The following is an 18,911-nucleotide window of genomic DNA, read 5'->3' on the forward strand; positions in this document are numbered from 1 at the left end:
TTACATCAAAATATTTAATACTTTTAAAATGCTGGAAGGGAGGAGTGGTTGGTAGATATTTTGGGCCAATGTAGAAATGCCTGCTGTTTAAAACAATTTGTTTTTTTTTTTTGTAGTCCTTCTTTACAGTTTGAAGCGGCATGGGCTTTGACAAACATTGCATCTGGAACCTCTGAACAAACTCAAGCAGTAGTTCAGTCTAGTAAGTTGGTTATTAAGAAACAAAATTGTAATTTTCCAAAAACATGTTATTTAAAACACTTAGTGCTTTTTCTGAAAGAATAGAGCTATTAAATTATAAAATAATTACTTTGAATTCAGTAACACATAAGGCAGTTGAAATAAGCCAACTTAAGTATGTTACTTTGATCATCTTATCCCAGTGAGTGACATGTTCTATTTTATAAAGTAGCCCTTTGAGAGAATGGCTTGAATTTTTTTTTCATTGTTATTATAGGATTGGTTGTTTATGTTCCAACAAATGTAGGTAGGAAATAATCACTGAGTTATGTTATTGTAACTTGAGATGTCCATGAGTATTATTTCATTCTGCTTCCCAGGTGTTGCTAGTGGTAAAGAACCCACCTACCAATGCAGGAAACAGTAGAGACACAGGTTTGATCCCTGGGTTGGGAAGATCCCCTGGAGAAGGGAATGACAACCCACTCCAATATTCTTGGCCGGAGAACTCAATGGACAGAGGAGCCTGATGGGCTATGGTCAGTAGGGTTGCAGATAGCTGGACACGAATGAAGTGACTTAGCACACACTAAACAAAGAAATTCATAAGTTTAAGAAGGTACTTTGAAAATCCCCTTGAAATATATAAGCAGTATTCTTGTCTAAGGGCTTCCCAGGTGGCTCAGTGGTAAAGAATCCACCTGCCAATGCAGGAGACGCAGGTTCGATCCCTGGGTTGGGAAGATCCCTTGGAAAAGGAAATGGCAACCCACTCCAGTATTCTTGCCTGGAGAATTCTATGAACAGAGGAGCCTGGCAGGCTACAGTTCATAGGGTCACACAGAGTCAGACACAACTGAATGACTAACACACACCTAAGTATACCTGACTGATCTCTATGTACTTAAAAGTAGCATTTTTCAAAACAATATCAGAAGGAAAAGAAATGGAAGAATCATGTATTCAGTGCAGTATTCTTCTGTTAAATGTCCCTCTGTATTTCCTTGTTGTTAAGTAACAGAAGCATTTTCTGATTCAAAATGTCTCATGTGGCCAGGTTAAAGACCCATGTGATATACTATTTTACATTTCTATATTCAAAAGTTATTTTAATTATTGGAGAGTTTTTCTTCAAATTTGAAGATAATACTCTATAAGGAATTTTTTTAATTTAAATCCAGGTTTAATTATGAATAAAGTTTTATCCACTTAATTTGATATTTGTCTATATGTTGAAGCTGTCATTTTGATGGTGACAGTTTTGTCTGCTCCTCAGAAATTTTGTACTACTGTTATTCTAATGAAAATCATTTAATGAGAATTTATTTTCTATATGTATATTTTTTTGATAGACTCATTTCTTTTGGAATTTCAGCAAAGAAGTTCAGTTTTCAGTTTACAGTATTGACAACTTTTTTTTTTTTTTAATTTTTTAAAAATCTAATTGATATATAATAATATCTTCAGACTTAAATGATAGCATGTGTTTTCTTCCTTCAGATGCTGTGCCACTTTTCCTGAGGCTTCTCCATTCACCTCATCAGAATGTCTGTGAGCAAGCAGTGTGGGCCCTGGGAAATATCATAGGTTTGTCTAAAACTCATAATTCTAGTCCAGCAGTTGTTGTGATCATGTACTGTGTAGTACAAATGCCTACTAGGAGTTGAAAAGGAAAAGCAGCTTGCCGTTTTCAGTTCTAGTGTTTATGAACTATTTTACAGAAATTACAGCTGTTTAAGTGTAAACACATAGTAAACAGAAGGAACATTTTGTTGCTTATGCCATTATATCTCTTTGTATATAGTCAGCTCTTAGTTATTTGAATAATTACAAAATATGTGTATGATTTAGGTATTTTCCTCATCCTCCTTCATTACAGTGAGGTCCATTTTATTCCTCAACTCTCTTAACTGTCCTAGGAAATATTAAGAAAAAAGGAGGTGGTAAAACTTAAACCAAACTTTTTCTCTACAATAGCAGTTCTGAGAGGAATCTTAAGTTGAAAATTTTTATATCTCTTATAGATTTTAGTACAGTAAAATATAGTAATGTTGTCCACTATTATCATGAAGTCATCATCATACAGGTGTCTATATGACTGTCATATAGACAGCCTTGTTAAATGTTGACCACCGTGATTACCATACCTTTCTGGTTTTCTCTGATAAATAATTGCAAGAAGAATAATTAAAGACAGCTCCAGTATTTCAGGAATTTGTTTTTTAACTACAACATTAAGTTTACGCAAACTCAAAAATTCAAAAAGCTGGAGAATGGAAAAAATCTGGGGTCTGAACTGTATTGTGTACCATTATATTAAAAGTTATTTTTGCCACAGATTTTTTTTTTGGCATGGAAGTAATCAGCCTTGCTCTGATAAAGCTCTTCTTTATTACCCTTTTGGGGGCCAAGATGGAAGGTGAAGTATGGTTAGTGCCCCACAGTTGTGAGTTTTCAAATGGGCAGGTTTCCCTATGAACTGTTCTCGGCATACAATATATTGCTGTTAGGAATGCTATCGTTTGTATATCCAGAGTCCCTTACTTTATATCAAATTTTAGATTTATAACTTTTAATACCACATCTTGATCTCTGGTTTTTAATTCTAGTGACATTATATAATAAATGGATACAAAAAGAACAAATATTTTATCTTCAAATGCTGTAGACATAGTTTACATAGTTTAAATATATAAAGTTAATATACTCTCTGTGCTTTGACGTTCAGGTCATCAGTATAAATTCTAGATATTTTTCTCTGTAATGGTATTCCCATATTTCTTTTTATAACATGAAGGTTTTTTAGAGTACCATTGAGAGAGAAGACAAAAAGCAACAATTCTCTGTTCACAAAGTACTTGAAAACCTTATTTAGGCTTCTGGCATTTAGATGCCATAAAAACATTTTATAGGTGAGCAGCATATAAACCTGAATACATGAATAATGTGCAAAGGAAGTCTTAGTACCTTATGTTACATCTCTTGGCTCAAAGACCTAAAATGTGAGCTAGGTTATTATTGTCTAAAACTGCTGCATATATCAAAATATATGGTTCAAGTACAATAAGCAGCATATTGAGCCCAGTGCTTTATGTTTTCTGAATTACTTATTGTATTAATAAATCTTCCTTCCTACAGGTGATGGGCCACAGTGTAGAGATTATGTCATAAGTCTTGGAGTTGTGAAACCTTTACTTTCCTTCATAAGTCCATCTATTCCTATAACATTCTTAAGAAATGTTACTTGGGTTATGGTCAACCTATGTCGCCACAAAGACCCACCACCCCCAATGGAAACCATTCAGGAGGTAACAAGTGTTTTTTGTATTTTTTTAAAAAACTAAAGTAGATATTATTATGTGTATATTTTTATCTATGTATATTTTAAAATCTATATATTTCTCCCTCTTTAGATTCTTCCAGCTCTTTGTGTTTTAATTCACCACACAGACGTAAATGTGAGTAAATGCTTTCCATCATATATTTTTATGTGTATATATATTTAAGGCTTCACCCTAGTTCAAGAGCTGTTATACATAGTTTGGTATTTTTGTATTTACTCTGTGTTTACCCATATCACAAAATGTAAATTTCAAGTGAAATCAAGCCTTTTATTTTGGTCTGGGCAGTAATGTGTGTGCATATATTATGTATATTTTTTTGCGAAAACTGACGTTAGAAGTTGTTAAAGTTGCCAGTTAGTAAGCTCTCACTAAGATTATAGCTTTGACTGTTCATAATCTTTTTATGGAAGCTCATTCTGACAGCTGGCCCGTGAGAGAACACATACGCCTAGTGGTATTATTTTTTGAAAGGTAAAAAAAGTGTGTGTGCCTTTATGCATGCATTTGCATTCATGTACCATTCTTACACCAGACCATAAACGTCAGTTGCTCTTTAATTTCATTATTACTCTGTTAATTCATTTATAGTGACTTTGCTAATGGCCTCACTTGGTATAAAGATAATTCTTGAGTATCCAAACAACAGGGGAAAAAAAATCAGTGCAAACTAGATTTTAAACATAATAAATATATCCTACTCATTCTTTCTAACACAGCAATGGAAAAAGCAACTCAGGAAGAATGAATGAGTAGGAAACAGATCTAACTGCTTATAAAGTCAGTCTAGCCTTCCTGTGTTAGAGGAGCTAGAAATGTTATGGGTAAAAGGAAATCACATGAACAAAATGCATAGCAACCATCAGAAACGTGTAGTTTTTAAAAACACAGTTTGGTATGATCAGTGTGTGACAAACTGCTTCATTTCTTCAGTTTCTTAGGTAGTAATACCTTTTTACCAAGATCTCTCTAAAGATATGGAACAACTTAAACTTCAAATTATACTACGTTAAGTTAGAATTATATCATGTGTTTGACATTCATAAAGGAACATGATCTTTGCTCTAAAGATATTTTTAATAGCTCCAAATAGTCTAAGCTCTTTAAAAGCAAACAGAAAACACACGTAAGCAAATTTTGGTTTTGGCTTCTTATAGTCAAATTTTTCATATTTTATTTTAAAAGATTTCCAAGAAAGATTAATCTCAAAGTTTGTAAGTCTACTGGAAAAACCAGATATCTTGGTTGACCTTATTTTCAGAGCTGTATTGTGTTCTTTCCACTTGTTTACCCCAATCCATTTGAGATTGTAACTCCATTTTTCTTACTCTTGATGTTATCTTGAATTTCCTAAACCAGTTCGCATTGTTCTTTTTTTACTAGCATTAGTAATATTGTTTGCTAAATAATAATGTTTACTAAAATTAAAATCTTCTTTGGTTAACACTTAGGAGCAAGTTCTTAAATCAGGCCATCAAAGAAGTAAAAATAACTAAAATAACGAAACTGTTTCCACAAACCATAAGTGAAATATTGAAATTACACGAGAGTTGTAATTAGTAAACTTAGCCATAGACTTAACTTTGCTGACACAAAAAGTGCATATGAAGTTACTTTTGTAAGTTGAAATTTAGTTGTCTCACTTGTTTTGATACTTCCTTATGTGTGTGAATTTTTTCATTCAATGTCTTCTTTTTACATTAAAAAATATCCATAGTTCTTTCTTGAATTTCTGAAAGGAAAAATGACAAAGTGCTGTTTTCTTCTGGGGGCTTCTTGGATGTTATAAATATACCATTGATTTAGAATGTAAAGGTTCATAGAGTTCATATTCTAGAAAGGCTTTGAAAGTAAAGTTTCAAACATAATTATTTATTACTGTATCTTTGTCAATAATTGCATTATTTAGCAGCTTAACAGTTGTTTTTCATACTTTGTTTTGCCATAACTTCTAATTAGGACTTAACATACAAAGATGAAACACAGTGGCCTTTTGTACTTTGAAATATAATCATAATAAGTTAATTACATGAGCTTTTTTAAAAAAGTAGTTTTGGCAGCTGATGTAAATTATAGTTTGGTTGGTTGGTTCATTGTTTTGTTTTTTTAAACTAGAACATGTTTTTTGATTATAGATCTCATAGGCTGACTGTGGTTACTTTTAATGTCTTTATCTGTAGCTGTGGGAGACTTCTGGGAAATTGCCTCTGGTTTTACAAAGTAAAGCAAACTGGTTGGAAAAGATGAAAGTACTATAACCCTAATACTGGAGTGTTGGCTTTAGACCAGCCAACGTGGTACTGATGTGAGAACACCTTGAGTATATTCACCTACCCCAGATATTTTTAAGGTGGATACATATACATATAATGTTGGATACATATACTCTTTCCAACTGTATACATTTATCACAATGTCCTTGGGCCTATTATCCCTCCATCTGAGCATTGGGAAAGAGAATGTCTTTTTCTCGTATTTTATGTGCTACATAGTATATTTGTATTTTTGTGATTGAGGAGTGGCTATCAGTGATTGGGATCATAATTAACCTAAATATCCTAACTATGACTGGAACATGAACATACTTGATACAGACATTCATAGTTGACGGTGCTTAGTATAATAGAGAAGGCTAACATTCCAGTGATTTTAAGTGAGAGCAAACAAGAAAGAAGATGGTAGAACAATCAGAGGTTAGTCCATATGGTTAACATTTTTTGAAATGAGAAAATATTCAAGGATTATTTTAATTGTTTTTATTCATTAGATATTGGTAGATACAGTCTGGGCCCTCTCTTACCTTACTGATGCTGGCAACGAACAGATACAGATGGTAATAGACTCTGGAATAGTCCCTCATTTGGTTCCTCTTCTCAGCCACCAGGAAGTTAAAGTGCAGGTGAGTTTTATATTAATAACATGCTACTATCTGCTTTAAACATGACATTCGAATATGGATAATATCAATAGTTTAAAGTATTTTTTAGTCTAATAATAATATATCTGTGATGGAAAAGAGTGAATTATTATATCCCCATTTTAAAGAAGGAGACAATGAGGTATAATTACTACAAGAATATCCCTTTTCCTTCAGAAAAAAAAGCCAAGTTGACTTCTTTGTAAATTACTGATCTCTAACGTAGAGCAGGGCAGTTCTTAAAGCAACTTGGGTAGCATCTGAAACAAGTATTGATGATTTTATGTTTCCTACTTTCCCTGTTTTTCTTCTTTTACTCTCCTACTCTTTTTTTCCCCTACAGCTGTCCTTTTTTACTCTTCTTCACCGCACCTGGCAAGTTTAGTTAATGCTCAGCGTCACTGGCACTGTGATAAAGGCTCTGTACTGAAATGTGCTGCTTAGGGGCTTCCTAACTTGTATTCTTCCAGTTTGATTTTTGTTTTATTGTATTATTTTAAAATCCTTCCATAGAAATATCCCAAATAACCTGCATCTAGAAAAAGCTAATAAAGAGAAGGTGAGACGTTCACACAGTTTTAAGCAATAACTGTCAAACAACGGTGGTAAAGGGAGGTGCAGCAAGATCTCCCTGTCCTTCAGAGGTAAATAGGGTGCTTTAATCATAGAATGACAAAGAACCTATAAACTACAATAATAGCATAAGGAAAACTGTTAACCAGATTCACTTTATCAACTTTGGCCAGATGATAAAATCAGGTGTGTGAAGCTTAAAGAAAAAAATTGGTTTCCCTTGCCCAACTTTTAGAATTTGTTTCAATAAATCTGCTATATTTCCTTGAAATCTGGGCTTTAAAAAGCTCTTCATATGCTATCAAAATGAAAACCCATCTCTAAAATTTAAAGCACTTTAAAGAAAAGAAGGAACACTTAGCTAAATTCACAAATAATTGATTAATAGAATACTTTGTCATTTAGGGGTATTTGTAGTCTATTTTAAATATTCCTACTAAATTCTTATCATGAAGTTTGCATTTCTTAAATGTGGTATTTATGTCTTGGTATAGGTTTTTGGTTTGCATTTTGTTTTTTTTTCTGAATGCATCTTCACTTTTAATACTGGACTTTGAGAAAATAGCACTTAGACTTTTACTTTAGCCAGCTCTCAGAGAAATTTAATGTTCTATACCTTACCTGATTACTAATACAGATTTTGTAAAACTTTTTTAATTTTTCATGCCATAAATTTGACATGTAGAAAGAATAATGTAATGAACTATGTAGGTTTCCTGTATATTTCTACTTCCCCTCCAGATTACTTTGACACAAATCCCAGATATTGTATAATTTCATACAGCTTGCATCTGTAAGAAGTAAGCCTATTTTTTAACATTCACAGTACTGTTAAGAGCACTTTAGAAATAATCATTCAAATCCAATCAGTATCTGAATTTTACTTTTTGCCTCTTTTTTTCCCCACAACTTGACCAAATCAGTAGGTCTTCAAACAAGGTCAGCACATTACATTTAGTAGCCATGCCCTTACGTTTCTGTTACTCTTCCTTTATTCTTTCCCTTATTAAATTTATTTGTTGAAGAAACTGCTGCTAAGCTGCTAAGTCACGTCAGTCGTGTCCAACTCTGTGCGACCCCATAGACGGCAGCCCACCAGGCTCCCCCGTCCCTGGGATTCTCCAGGCAAGAACACTGGAGTGGGTTGCCATTTCCTTCTCCAATGCATGAAAGTGAAAAGGGAAAGTGAAGTCGCTCAGTCGCGTTCGACTCTTCGCGACCCCATGGACTGCAGCCCACCAGGCTCCTCCATCCACGGGATTTTCCAGGCAAGAGTACTGGAGTGGGTCGCCAGTGCATTCTCCAGTTGAAGAAACTGGCTCACTACAAAACATTTTTGAAAGAAATTAAATAAGACCTAAATAAGTAGAAAGATACCTGTGTTTGTGGATTGAAAGATTCAGTATTAGGGTGGTAATGGTCCCCCAAATTATCTACAGATTAAATGCAGTTCTTGTTAAAATCGATATTGAAAATACAGTGGACCCAGAAATAGCCAAAACAGTCTTGAAAAAGGAGTCAAGTTTGGGGACTTCTCACTTAAAACCTGACTACAAAGCTAGAGAAAACAAAATTGTGATTCTAGTATAAGGATAGACATACAGATCAATGAAATAGAATCAAGAGTCCAGAAAGAAACTCATATATTTGTGGTCAATTGATTTTCAACAAGGGTGCCAAGAAAATTCAGTGAGCAAAAACAGTCTTTTCAACAAGTGGTTCTGAGGCTACTGGATATCCATATATATAAAGGAATGAAGTTGGATCCCTATTTCACACTATATTTTTAAAAAATAAACTCAAAAATGAATCACAGCTATTATTAAATGAAAACAGATATTATGAAACATCTGGAAATATAAACCTCTTACAAGGCATAAATCTTCATAACCTTGAATTAGGCAGTAGTTTCTTAGATTTGACACTGTTAGAAGCCAAAGAAAAAATGCCCCCCCGCCCCCCAAATTAGACTTCCAAAATTTAAAACTTCTAGAGAGACCATCAAGAAAGTGAAGAGACAACCCACACAATGGAAGGGGATATTCACAGATCATATATGAAATAGGATTTGTGTCTAGAATACATAAAAAAACTCTTAAAACTCAACAAAAAATGGCAACCTAATTCTAAATGGTTTTTAAAAAGTAATGTTTTCCAAAGAAGACATACAGATGGTCAGTAAGCACATAAGATGTTCAACATCATTAGTCACTAAGGTAATGTAAATCAAAGCCATAGTGAAGTACTACTTTATACGCACCAGGATTGCTATAATCCAAAAGACAGTAACGTGTTGGCAAGAATGTAAAGAAAATATGATCCTTGTACATTACTGGTAAGAATGTAAAATGGTATAGCCTCTTTGGAATGTAATTTGACAGTACCTGGAAAAGTTAGACAGTTATTATATGACCCAGAAATTCCACACCCAGGTGTATGCCCAAGAAAACTGAAAACATATGTTCACACAAAACTTCTGTATTATCTTATTTTCTTTATGGTCATAATTATTATCTAAAGTTATCCTTCATACTTACTTGTTTATTGGCCATTTACTCTTACAGTAATGGAGGCTCCCTAAGAACTGAGGTTGTATCTGACCTATTCACTCCTCTGTTTCTAAATCAGTGTCTGACACAACTTGCTCAAAAATACAGATTGCCATGAATGAATGAAGATATTTCTCATAGCCTGCCTAATACACCTTTGTGTATAATGAGTGATTCCTGTAGAACAGCATCATCTTATTAAATATTTTTATGTTTCAGACAGCAGCACTTCGAGCTGTAGGCAATATTGTTACTGGAACTGATGAGCAAACACAAGTAGTTTTAAACTGTGATGCTCTTTCACACTTCCCTGCACTTCTGACACATCCCAAAGAGAAAATTAATAAAGTAAGTATTTTTAAATACTGTTTAACAAATAGCATGTGAAGAAGTCATTTTCATTTATGAAATTACATGGTTGAGTATCTTTAATATTTATTGTTAATATAAGCTGTCATTTAGACATTACGAGAAACTAAGATATTTTACTCTTTATGATATGGACTGGTACATGATTTTCCATTTTTACAATAAACCAGTTGCAAACAGTGCAAACTTGGCTCTCCTGGAAATGATGAAATAGAGATAATTGGGTGTTAAATGTTGTATGATTAGAAAATTTTAATATCTAAGTAATCTTAAGTTTAATATTTTTTAACTGATAGTGTGTGTATGTGCGTGTGCATGTGTGTGTGCTTGTGGAGGCTATGAAAAGGGGGCACTGACTGGTGATGCTGATACTGGAGTGCATCTGAGGCTGTTGTAGAAGTGCATGGGTTGTTGATTACAACATTGCCTATGATTATAGCCCAGGAGCAGCTCACCTAAGTAGCCTAGCACCTTAAAATCTCTGACAGGTTCACTGAACGTGATCCTGTGATCTGATCCAAAAGAGCCTTCTGCACATTAGGAGTAAAATTTGTTTACTAGTTTTTTAAAAGAGAGAAAATGTTTCCTTTAGTAAATTGATATGTTTAATAGATTTATTAAGTTTATAAATTATAGTAATATCCTACATAGGACACTAGGCAGATATTTTGTCTCATTTCTTTTTTTTTTTTTGTCTCATTTCTTTCTGTGTTTTCAAGTTGCTTTTATTTTCTATGAGGAAAAGCGATTTGTAATCCTCTTGGTAGCAGTAGCACCATTGTGGTATAAAGGGTAGCATAAAAAGATCATTGAGGTAGATCAGTAAAGCCGTTGAACATCTGATTCTGTTTTATCTTTGAGAGAGGTGGTGCAGTGAATGAATATTACAAATAAGTGTACAAAAACAATCCGTTGTTTCATTTTTGTGTGTTTTCATCATCATGAGTAATTGAGATACTCATCCATTTTGGCTAGGTCTCTTGATCAGAATAGAAGAGGGAATAAATAAAATTTGTGTTTGTATTCAGTTCAGTTCAGTCGCTCAGTCGCGTCTGACTCTTTATGACCCCATGAACTGTAGCATGCCAGGCCTCCCTGTCCATCATCAACTCCTGGAGCCTACTCAAACTCATGTCCATTGAGTCGGTGATGCCATCCATCCATCTCATCGTCTGTTGTCCCCTTTTTCTCCTGCCTTCAATCCAGCATCAGGGTCTTTTCAAATTAGTCAGTTCTTTGCATCAGGTGGCCAGAGTATTGAAGTTCCAGCTTCAGCATCAGTCCTTCCAATGAATATTCAGGATTGATTTCCTTTAGGATGAACTGGTTGGATCTCCTTGCAGTCCAAGGGGCTCTCAAGAGTCTTCTCCAACACCACAGTTCAAAAGTATCAGTTCTTCAGCGCTCAGCTTTCTTTATAGTCCAACTCTCACATACATACATGACTTCTGGAAAAACCGTAGCTTTGACTAGACAGACCTTTGTCAGCAAAGTAATGTCTCTGATTTTTAATATGCTGTCTAGGTTGGTCATAGCTTTTCTTCTAAGGAGCAAGTGTCTTTTAATTTCATGGCTGCATTCACCACCTGCAGTGATTTTAGAGCCCCAAAAAACAAAGTCTGTCACTGTTTCCCCAGCTACTTGCCATGAAGTGCAGGGACCAGATGCCATGATCTTAGTTTTTTGAACGTTGAGTTTTAAGCCAACTTTTTCACTCTCCTCTTTCACTTTCATCAAGAGGCTCTTTAGTTCTTCTTCACTTTCTGTCTTAAGGGTGGTATCTTCTGCGTATCTGAGGTTATTGATATTTCTCCCATCAATATTGATTCCAGCTTGTGCTTCATCCAGTCCAGCATTTCTCATGATGTACTCTGCATATAAGTTAAATAAGCAGGGTGACAATATTCAGCCTTGATGTACTCCTTTCCCGATTTGGAACCAGTCTGTTGTTCCATGTCCAGTTCTAACTGTTGCTTTTTGACCTGCATACAGATTGCTCAGGAGGCAGGTCAAGTGGTCTGGTATTCCCATCTCTTTCAGAATTTTCCAGTTTGTTTTGATCCACACAGTCAATGGAGAAGGCAATGGCACCCCACTCCAGTACTCTTGCCTAGAAAGTCCCATGGACAGAGGAGCCTGGGGGCTGCAGTCCATGGGGTCGCGAAGAGTCGGACATGACTGAGCGACTTCACTTTCACTTTTCACTTTCATGCATTGGAGAAGGAAATGGCAACCCACTCCAGTGTTCTTGCCTGGAGAATCCCAGGGACGGGGGAGCCTGGTGGGCTGCCATCTATGGGGTCGCACAGAGTTGGACACGACTGAAGCGACTTAGCAGCAGCAGCAGCACAAAGTCAAAGGCTTTGGCATAGTCAATAAAGCAGAAATAGATGTTTTTTTCTGGAACTCTCTTGCTTTTTTGATGATCTGGCGGATGTTGGCAATTTGATCTCTGGTTCCTCTGCCTTTTCTAAAACCAGCTTGAACATCTGGAAGTTCACAGTTCACGTACTGTTGAAGCCTGGCTTGGAGAATTTAGAGCATTACTTTACTAGCATGTGAGATGAGTGCAATTGCGTGGTAGTTTGAGCATTCTTTGGCATTGCCTTTCTTTGGGATTATATTGAAAACTGACCTTTTCCAGTCCTGTGGCTGCTGCTGAATTTTCCAAATTTGCTGGCATACCGAGTGCAGCACTTTCACAGCATCATCTTTTAGGATTTGAAATAGCTCAACTGGAATTCCATCACCTCTGCTGGGTTGTTACAGTTCATCAATTTCTTAGTATTTGTTCAGCCAAGCTTCTTTATAGTCTTAGTGCTTGGAATATTTTCAAGAAGTTTTTAGAAGGTTAGTTTATTTCATTAGCAATTTGTCCAAGGAAAAATACAGAAAAGGGGACAGGGAAATACAGATGCTGAAATTTTTTATTATGAAACTCATTCCATAGTAAAAATCATTTGGTCATGGTAGTGAATGCTTTTTCCTACTTCAGCTGCAGATTTTATTTTTCAGTAAGAAATATTAAAGGAGTTTTTTTCTACAGGAAGCAGTGTGGTTCCTCTCTAACATCACTGCAGGAAATCAGCAGCAGGTTCAGGCAGTAATTGATGCCAATCTTGTACCAATGATAATACACCTTTTGGATAAGGTAAGAAAGTCATCTTGTTAGTATCTGTGTAAGAGGAGAAGAACTTAATATAACTAATTGTGTGTATATATATTTTTTTGTTTAATTAGAATTGATACAGTGGCATGAGTAGTACAGTAAAGTAGTATTAATATTAAAACTTACAAGCAATTTTTATATACATGAAACATTTCTTTTTAGAAACCACTGCCCTTTTTCTTATTCTTTTATCAAAATTACCATTATCTTAGAATTTATTAAAAATCATATATGCTTGAATATTGTTCCATGCACTTTACATATATTACCTTATTTAATGCTGTAACTCTATAAGGTCAAGAATTATTCCCATTTGACAGATGAAGAAACTCTAGTATAGACAAATAAACTGCCCAAGATCAAACAGCAAGTAATTGTGCTATTTAGTCATATGCCATGTCATCACATGCTTACATTAACTTTTGGGAAGGACACAATTTAAAATGTCACAATCAAAAAATAAAATGTCACAATCACAGCATGCGGGTTTTTTCCTGAACACTGATCTGTTCATTAAAGAGAAGTTATCTCTATCCTCTTTTCCTCCATGTTTCTTACAAACTGCTAGATTGGGTTCAGTTTTTAGGGAAAAATATTTAATGCTCTAATGATTTACATGGGGAGATACATTCTGTTTATCCTACATTTAGTGATAATTTAGATTGATAAGTGAGCTCAAGTGTTACCAGACTGTTCCACCCATTATTATAATGTTATTCATCATTCTTTCACATAGTGGTTTTTAAGCAGTCATGATGAACAGTACCTAGATCTCTTATTTTACTAGGAACTGCAAAATGATGACTTTGTAATTGTGTCATTCTTTATGTATTAGGCGTGATTCTTCAGTAAAGAAGATTAAAGAGCGTTTCCTTATCAGCTGTTTACTCTTAAATATATTTCATATATTAAAAGCAAGATAAATGTTTGATTCCTGCTTATTATCATTCAGTTTTTAGAATGACATGGTTCCCTAGCAACCTCAAAAGGAGACTAGTGCGAAGTTTTCAGTGTCATTAGGAAATTACAGATTTACATACATCTATTTTTATTAAAAGTTTCAGTCCTTTGTAGTTATTCTTTCTGACACTCAGGTTGTCCCTGACCAGTGGGAACCTCTTTTAAGTTTGGTGCCTGTCTTTTTAACATCACCCGAGTATTTGTTGAGAGCTTCCTACCTTTTGGATATGACATGATTCTTGGGCGCTTTTTTTTGGTATATTTTCTGACCTAGACCTAGAATTAACTATTTTCAGGGTGTCTTGCTTCCTTTTTGTAGCAAGTGGTATTTAAAGGTCATAGTTCAGATACTAAGGATGATCATTGCTATAAGATTGTCATTATATCTATCTAGGCTTGAATGAATAAAATAGGAAGTAAATTTTTTTGTTTTTTTTTAAGAAAATGAAAGATATACATATTGTAATTTTTGTAAACATGAGAATTCATAAAAACAAATTGTGAATGAAAGAAAGCTATCAGATATCACTAAGATAACTTTTTTATTTTCACTTATTTGATTTTGTATTTTTATCTCGTCTATGGTGGAAATCTTTCTGTAGACACAGTTACTTGACATATATTGAGGTATATAATATAAAATCTGTCAAAATAACAAGACCACATTGATGCTAATAACATCACTACTCCACTTTTGGGATTTCCTTGAGGATTTTTTTTCTTCAGGATATATTCCATCAATGATGTACTTAAAAATAATGTCACTTGAAATAATTTCTATATGTGTAGTTAAGCCACCAGCTTCATATACAGTTTTTTGTTTCTGTGTTTTCTTTTATTTGGGGAAATTGCTTCAGTTTTGGGGTTTTATTTTTCTTTATTTTTGCGCATGCCAAGAGGCTTATGGTTTCTTAGTTCCTCATTCAGACCCTCAGTAATGAGAGTCTGGAGACCTAACCATTGGACTGCTAAAAAATTCCCTTTTTTATTTTGTTTTTGGTTATGTAAAGCACTTATAGTTTCCAAGTGAAAAATAAGTACCTTGTTTTCAAGGTAATACACAAAGGTCTAACTTCTGTCTTTGTCTGTTCTTCCCTACTCTTTCCCTTAATTTTTGGGTTATTCTAATATTGTTTCTTCTTTAAATATAAGCAAATGTCTATGTAAGGTTTTTTCCGCATGCCAGGTTACATTTAGGATCACTGGATCCACAAATAGACATAGATATAAATTTGCTATATAATGCCCATTTATTGCAAGTAAGGTTGTGTACTGTTTTACACTCCTACCAGTCTTACTGACAGATACTTGGGTTTTCTCAATCTGATAAGTAAAAGTAGATGTCCTACTGCAGCTTTTTTTTTTTGAAGTATGGTTGATTTACAGTGTTCAGTATTAATCCATTGTGGTTTTTTAAATTTTCTTGGTTAACTCTCAAAGGTGAGATTATTAAATCAAATATATGACTTTTTAAATTTATTTTTTAATTTGTATGAGAGTAACCTTTATAAGAGTAGTCTTTATCAGTCTCATTAATCATGGGTATTTTTATTTTTAAAACTATGTGTTTAAAAAGATACTTTATTTCACCTTGACATTTCTTTGACTAAAGTAAAATTGTAACTTCCTTATTTTTTTTAACTGATTTTCCTGTATTTTATCATTGACTTCATTTGATATTATGAACAGCAATATCAAGTCAGTTTGTTGTTGGGAAAGTTCACAAAATAGAATCTCCATTTGTTTAGGGTAAATTGGGTTCAAAGCCTTATTTTTATTATGTGGATACATAAAGGCTAGAAGAAAACCAGGGGGAGTATGCAGTTGAAAAATCATTTCAGGAAACACCTTTTCCAGTTTATCTTATATTGCAGTTTATATCCTTTACTTTGCTTTTGTAGGGAGATTTTGGCACTCAGAAAGAAGCTGCGTGGGCCATAAGTAACTTAACAATTAGTGGAAGAAAGGATCAAGTAAGTTCAGCTCTTATGTATTTCTCAAAACTGATAAGTAATAGTACTAATAATTCTAAGGTTTGTATTTCAGTAAATCATAATTTAAGATAATAGCAAGATAATAGACATCCTGTGATATATAAAAGTGTCACCTTGAATTCCTTTAGTTATATTTCATAAATGTGAAGTGTTCACTTTCCAGCTTCTTGGCCTACAAGAATTTTTCTAATCCAGGGTAAGATGAAGCACTTATTGTCAGCATTGTTTTTGTTTTTTAATGTTTTTTTGTTTTTTTAATGCCAGTTCCTGGACCAGGGACTGTACACCCGTGCCTGCTGCCTTGGCAGCACAGAGTCTTAACCTCTAGACTGCCAGGAAAGTCCCAGTCCCAGATACGTTTCACAGACAAGTAAAAAGGGGAAATTTGGAGCACATAATTGTCACAGATAAGCCATAGACTGAATCCACTCAAATATGAATATAGAGCAGAATATAAATATATTACATGGCAATAACTAATATAAAGATGATAGAAAATTTTCAGATTTTATGGAACCACAGAATAGCAGATTGAGAGGTGGCCAGGTATATGACAGTGCTAAATATTAAAGCAAAGAAAGGATGCTGTCACACTGAACAATTGTAATTTTAAAAAAATTACCTGGCCTCTTAAATGACTTCATAATTTAATATTAAAGGAGAAAGGCTCTCTGAAGGAAGTACTCCTTATGGCAGAGAAATGTGTCACATGAAATGGGTTGATTCCTTCATTTTCACTTCAGTTTTTTTCTCTAAGTTCGTGAAAAACAAACGTACTGCATAAAAAGAAAAGGTTAATGTAGGCTAACGTAACATGGAGAAGGGAATTCCACTGGAGAAGGGAATAGCAAACCACTTCAGCATTCTTGTCTTGAGAACCCCATGAACAGTATGAAAAGGCTAAATGATAGGATACCAAAAGAGGAACTCCCCAGGTCGGTAGGTGCCCAATATACTACTGGAGATCAGTGGAGAAATAACTCCAGAAAGAATGAAGGGATGGAGCCAAAGCAAAAACAATACCCAGTTGTCAATGAGACTGGTGATAGAAGCAAGGTCCAATGTATAATAAGCAATATTGCACAGGAAGCTGGGATGTTAGCTAAGTCCATGAATCAAGGCAAATTAGAAGTAGTCAAATAGGAGATGGCAAGAGTGAACGTCAACATTCTAGGAATTGCGAACTAAAATGGACTGGAATGGGTGAATTTAACTCAGATGACCATTATATCTACTACTGTGGCAGGAATCCCTTAGAAGAAATGGAGTAGCCATCATGATCAACAAAACAGTCTGAAATGCAGTACTTGGATGCAATTTCAAAAACGACAGAATGATCTCTGTTCGTTTCCAAAGCCAACCATTCAGTATCACAGTAATCCAAGTCTATGCCCCAACCAGTAACGCTGAAGAAGCTGAAGTTGAACGGTTCTATGAAGACCTCCAAAACCTTTTAGAACTAACACCCCAAAAAGATGTCCTTTTCATTATAGGGGACTGGAATGCAAAACTAGGAAGTCAAGAAACACCTGGGGTAACAGGCAAATTTGGCCTTGGAATACGGAATGAAGCAGGGCAAAGGCTAATAGAGTTTTGCCAAGAAAATGCACTGGTCATAGCAAACACCCTCTTCCAACAACACAAGAGAAGACTACATACGGATATCACCAGATTGTCAACACCAAAATCAGATTGATTATATTCTGTGCAGCCAAAGATGGAGAAGCTCTATATAGTCAGCAAAAACAAGACCGGGAGCTGACTGTGGCTCAGATCATAAATTCCTTATTGCCAAATTCAGACTTAAATTGAAGAAAGTAGGGAAAATCACTAGACCATTCAGATATGACCTAAATCAAATCCCTTATGATTATACAGTGGAAGTAAGAAATAGATTTAAGGGCCTAGATCTGATAGATAGAGTGCCTGATGAACTATGGACGGAGGTTCATGACACTGTACAGGAGACAGAGATCAAGACCATCCCCAAGGAAAAGAAATGCAAAAAAGCAAAATGGCTGTCTGGGGAGGCCTTACAAATAGCTGTGAAAAGAAGAGAAACGAAAAGCAAAGGAGAAAAGGAAAGATATAAGCATCTGAATGCAGAGTTCCAAAGAATAGCAAGGAGAGATAAAGCCTTCCTCAGCAATCCATGCAAAAAAATAGAGGAAAACAACAGAATGGGAAAGACTAGAGATCTCTTCAAGAAAATTAGAGATACCAAGGGAACATTTCATGGGAACATGGGCTCAATAAAGGACAGAAATGGTATGTACCTAACAGAAGCAGAAGATATTAAGAAGAGATGGCAAGAATACACAGAAGAACTGTACAAAAAAGATCTTCACGACCAAGATAATCACGATGGTGTGATCACTGACCTAGAGCCAGACATCCTGGAATGTGAAGTCAAGTGGACCTTAGAAAGAAAGCATCACTATGAACAAAGCTAATGGAGGTGATGAAATTCCAGTTCAGCTATTTCACATTCACAGTGCAGCTGTGAATGTGCTGCACTCAATATGTGAGCAAATTTGGAAAACTCAGCAGTGGCCACAGGACTGGAAAAGGTCAGTTTTCATTCCAATCCCAAAGAAAGGCAATGCCAAAGAATGTTCAAACTGCTGCACAATTGCATTCATCTCACACGCTAATGAAGTAATGCTCAAAATTCTCCAAGCCAGGCTTCAGGAATACGTGAACCGTGAACTTCCAGATGTTCAAGCTGGTTTTAGAAAAGGCAGAGGAACCAGAGATCAAATTGCTAACATCCGCCGGATCATCGAAAAAGCAAGAGAATTCCAGAAAAACATCTATTTCTGCTTTATTAACTATGCCAAAGCCTTTGACTGTGTGGAT

General features: G+C 34.9%; 1 protein-coding gene and 1 non-coding gene across 2 annotated transcripts in view; both read left to right on the top strand.

The window, feature by feature from the left end:
• Nucleotides 1–18,911, top strand: part of KPNA4 (karyopherin subunit alpha 4) — a 61,999-nt gene that overhangs the window by 35,263 nt on the left and 7,825 nt on the right. The window contains exons 7-14 of the mRNA XM_070374007.1: nt 117–202; nt 1,681–1,767; nt 3,319–3,488; nt 3,594–3,638; nt 6,289–6,420; nt 9,780–9,908; nt 12,976–13,080; nt 15,960–16,031. Of these exons, the coding sequence (XP_070230108.1) occupies nt 117–202; nt 1,681–1,767; nt 3,319–3,488; nt 3,594–3,638; nt 6,289–6,420; nt 9,780–9,908; nt 12,976–13,080; nt 15,960–16,031 (826 nt within the window). The remainder of the gene's footprint in view (nt 1–116; nt 203–1,680; nt 1,768–3,318; nt 3,489–3,593; nt 3,639–6,288; nt 6,421–9,779; nt 9,909–12,975; nt 13,081–15,959; nt 16,032–18,911) is intronic.
• On the top strand, nt 10,127–10,450 carry LOC138989531 (small Cajal body-specific RNA 7). Its single transcript, XR_011465822.1, has one exon. It is a non-coding gene; the product is annotated as a small Cajal body-specific RNA 7 (non-coding RNA).

This window comes from Bos mutus, chromosome 1 (genome assembly GCF_027580195.1).
Source record: "Bos mutus isolate GX-2022 chromosome 1, NWIPB_WYAK_1.1, whole genome shotgun sequence".
In the NCBI taxonomy this organism is placed as follows: domain Eukaryota; kingdom Metazoa; phylum Chordata; class Mammalia; order Artiodactyla; family Bovidae; genus Bos; species Bos mutus.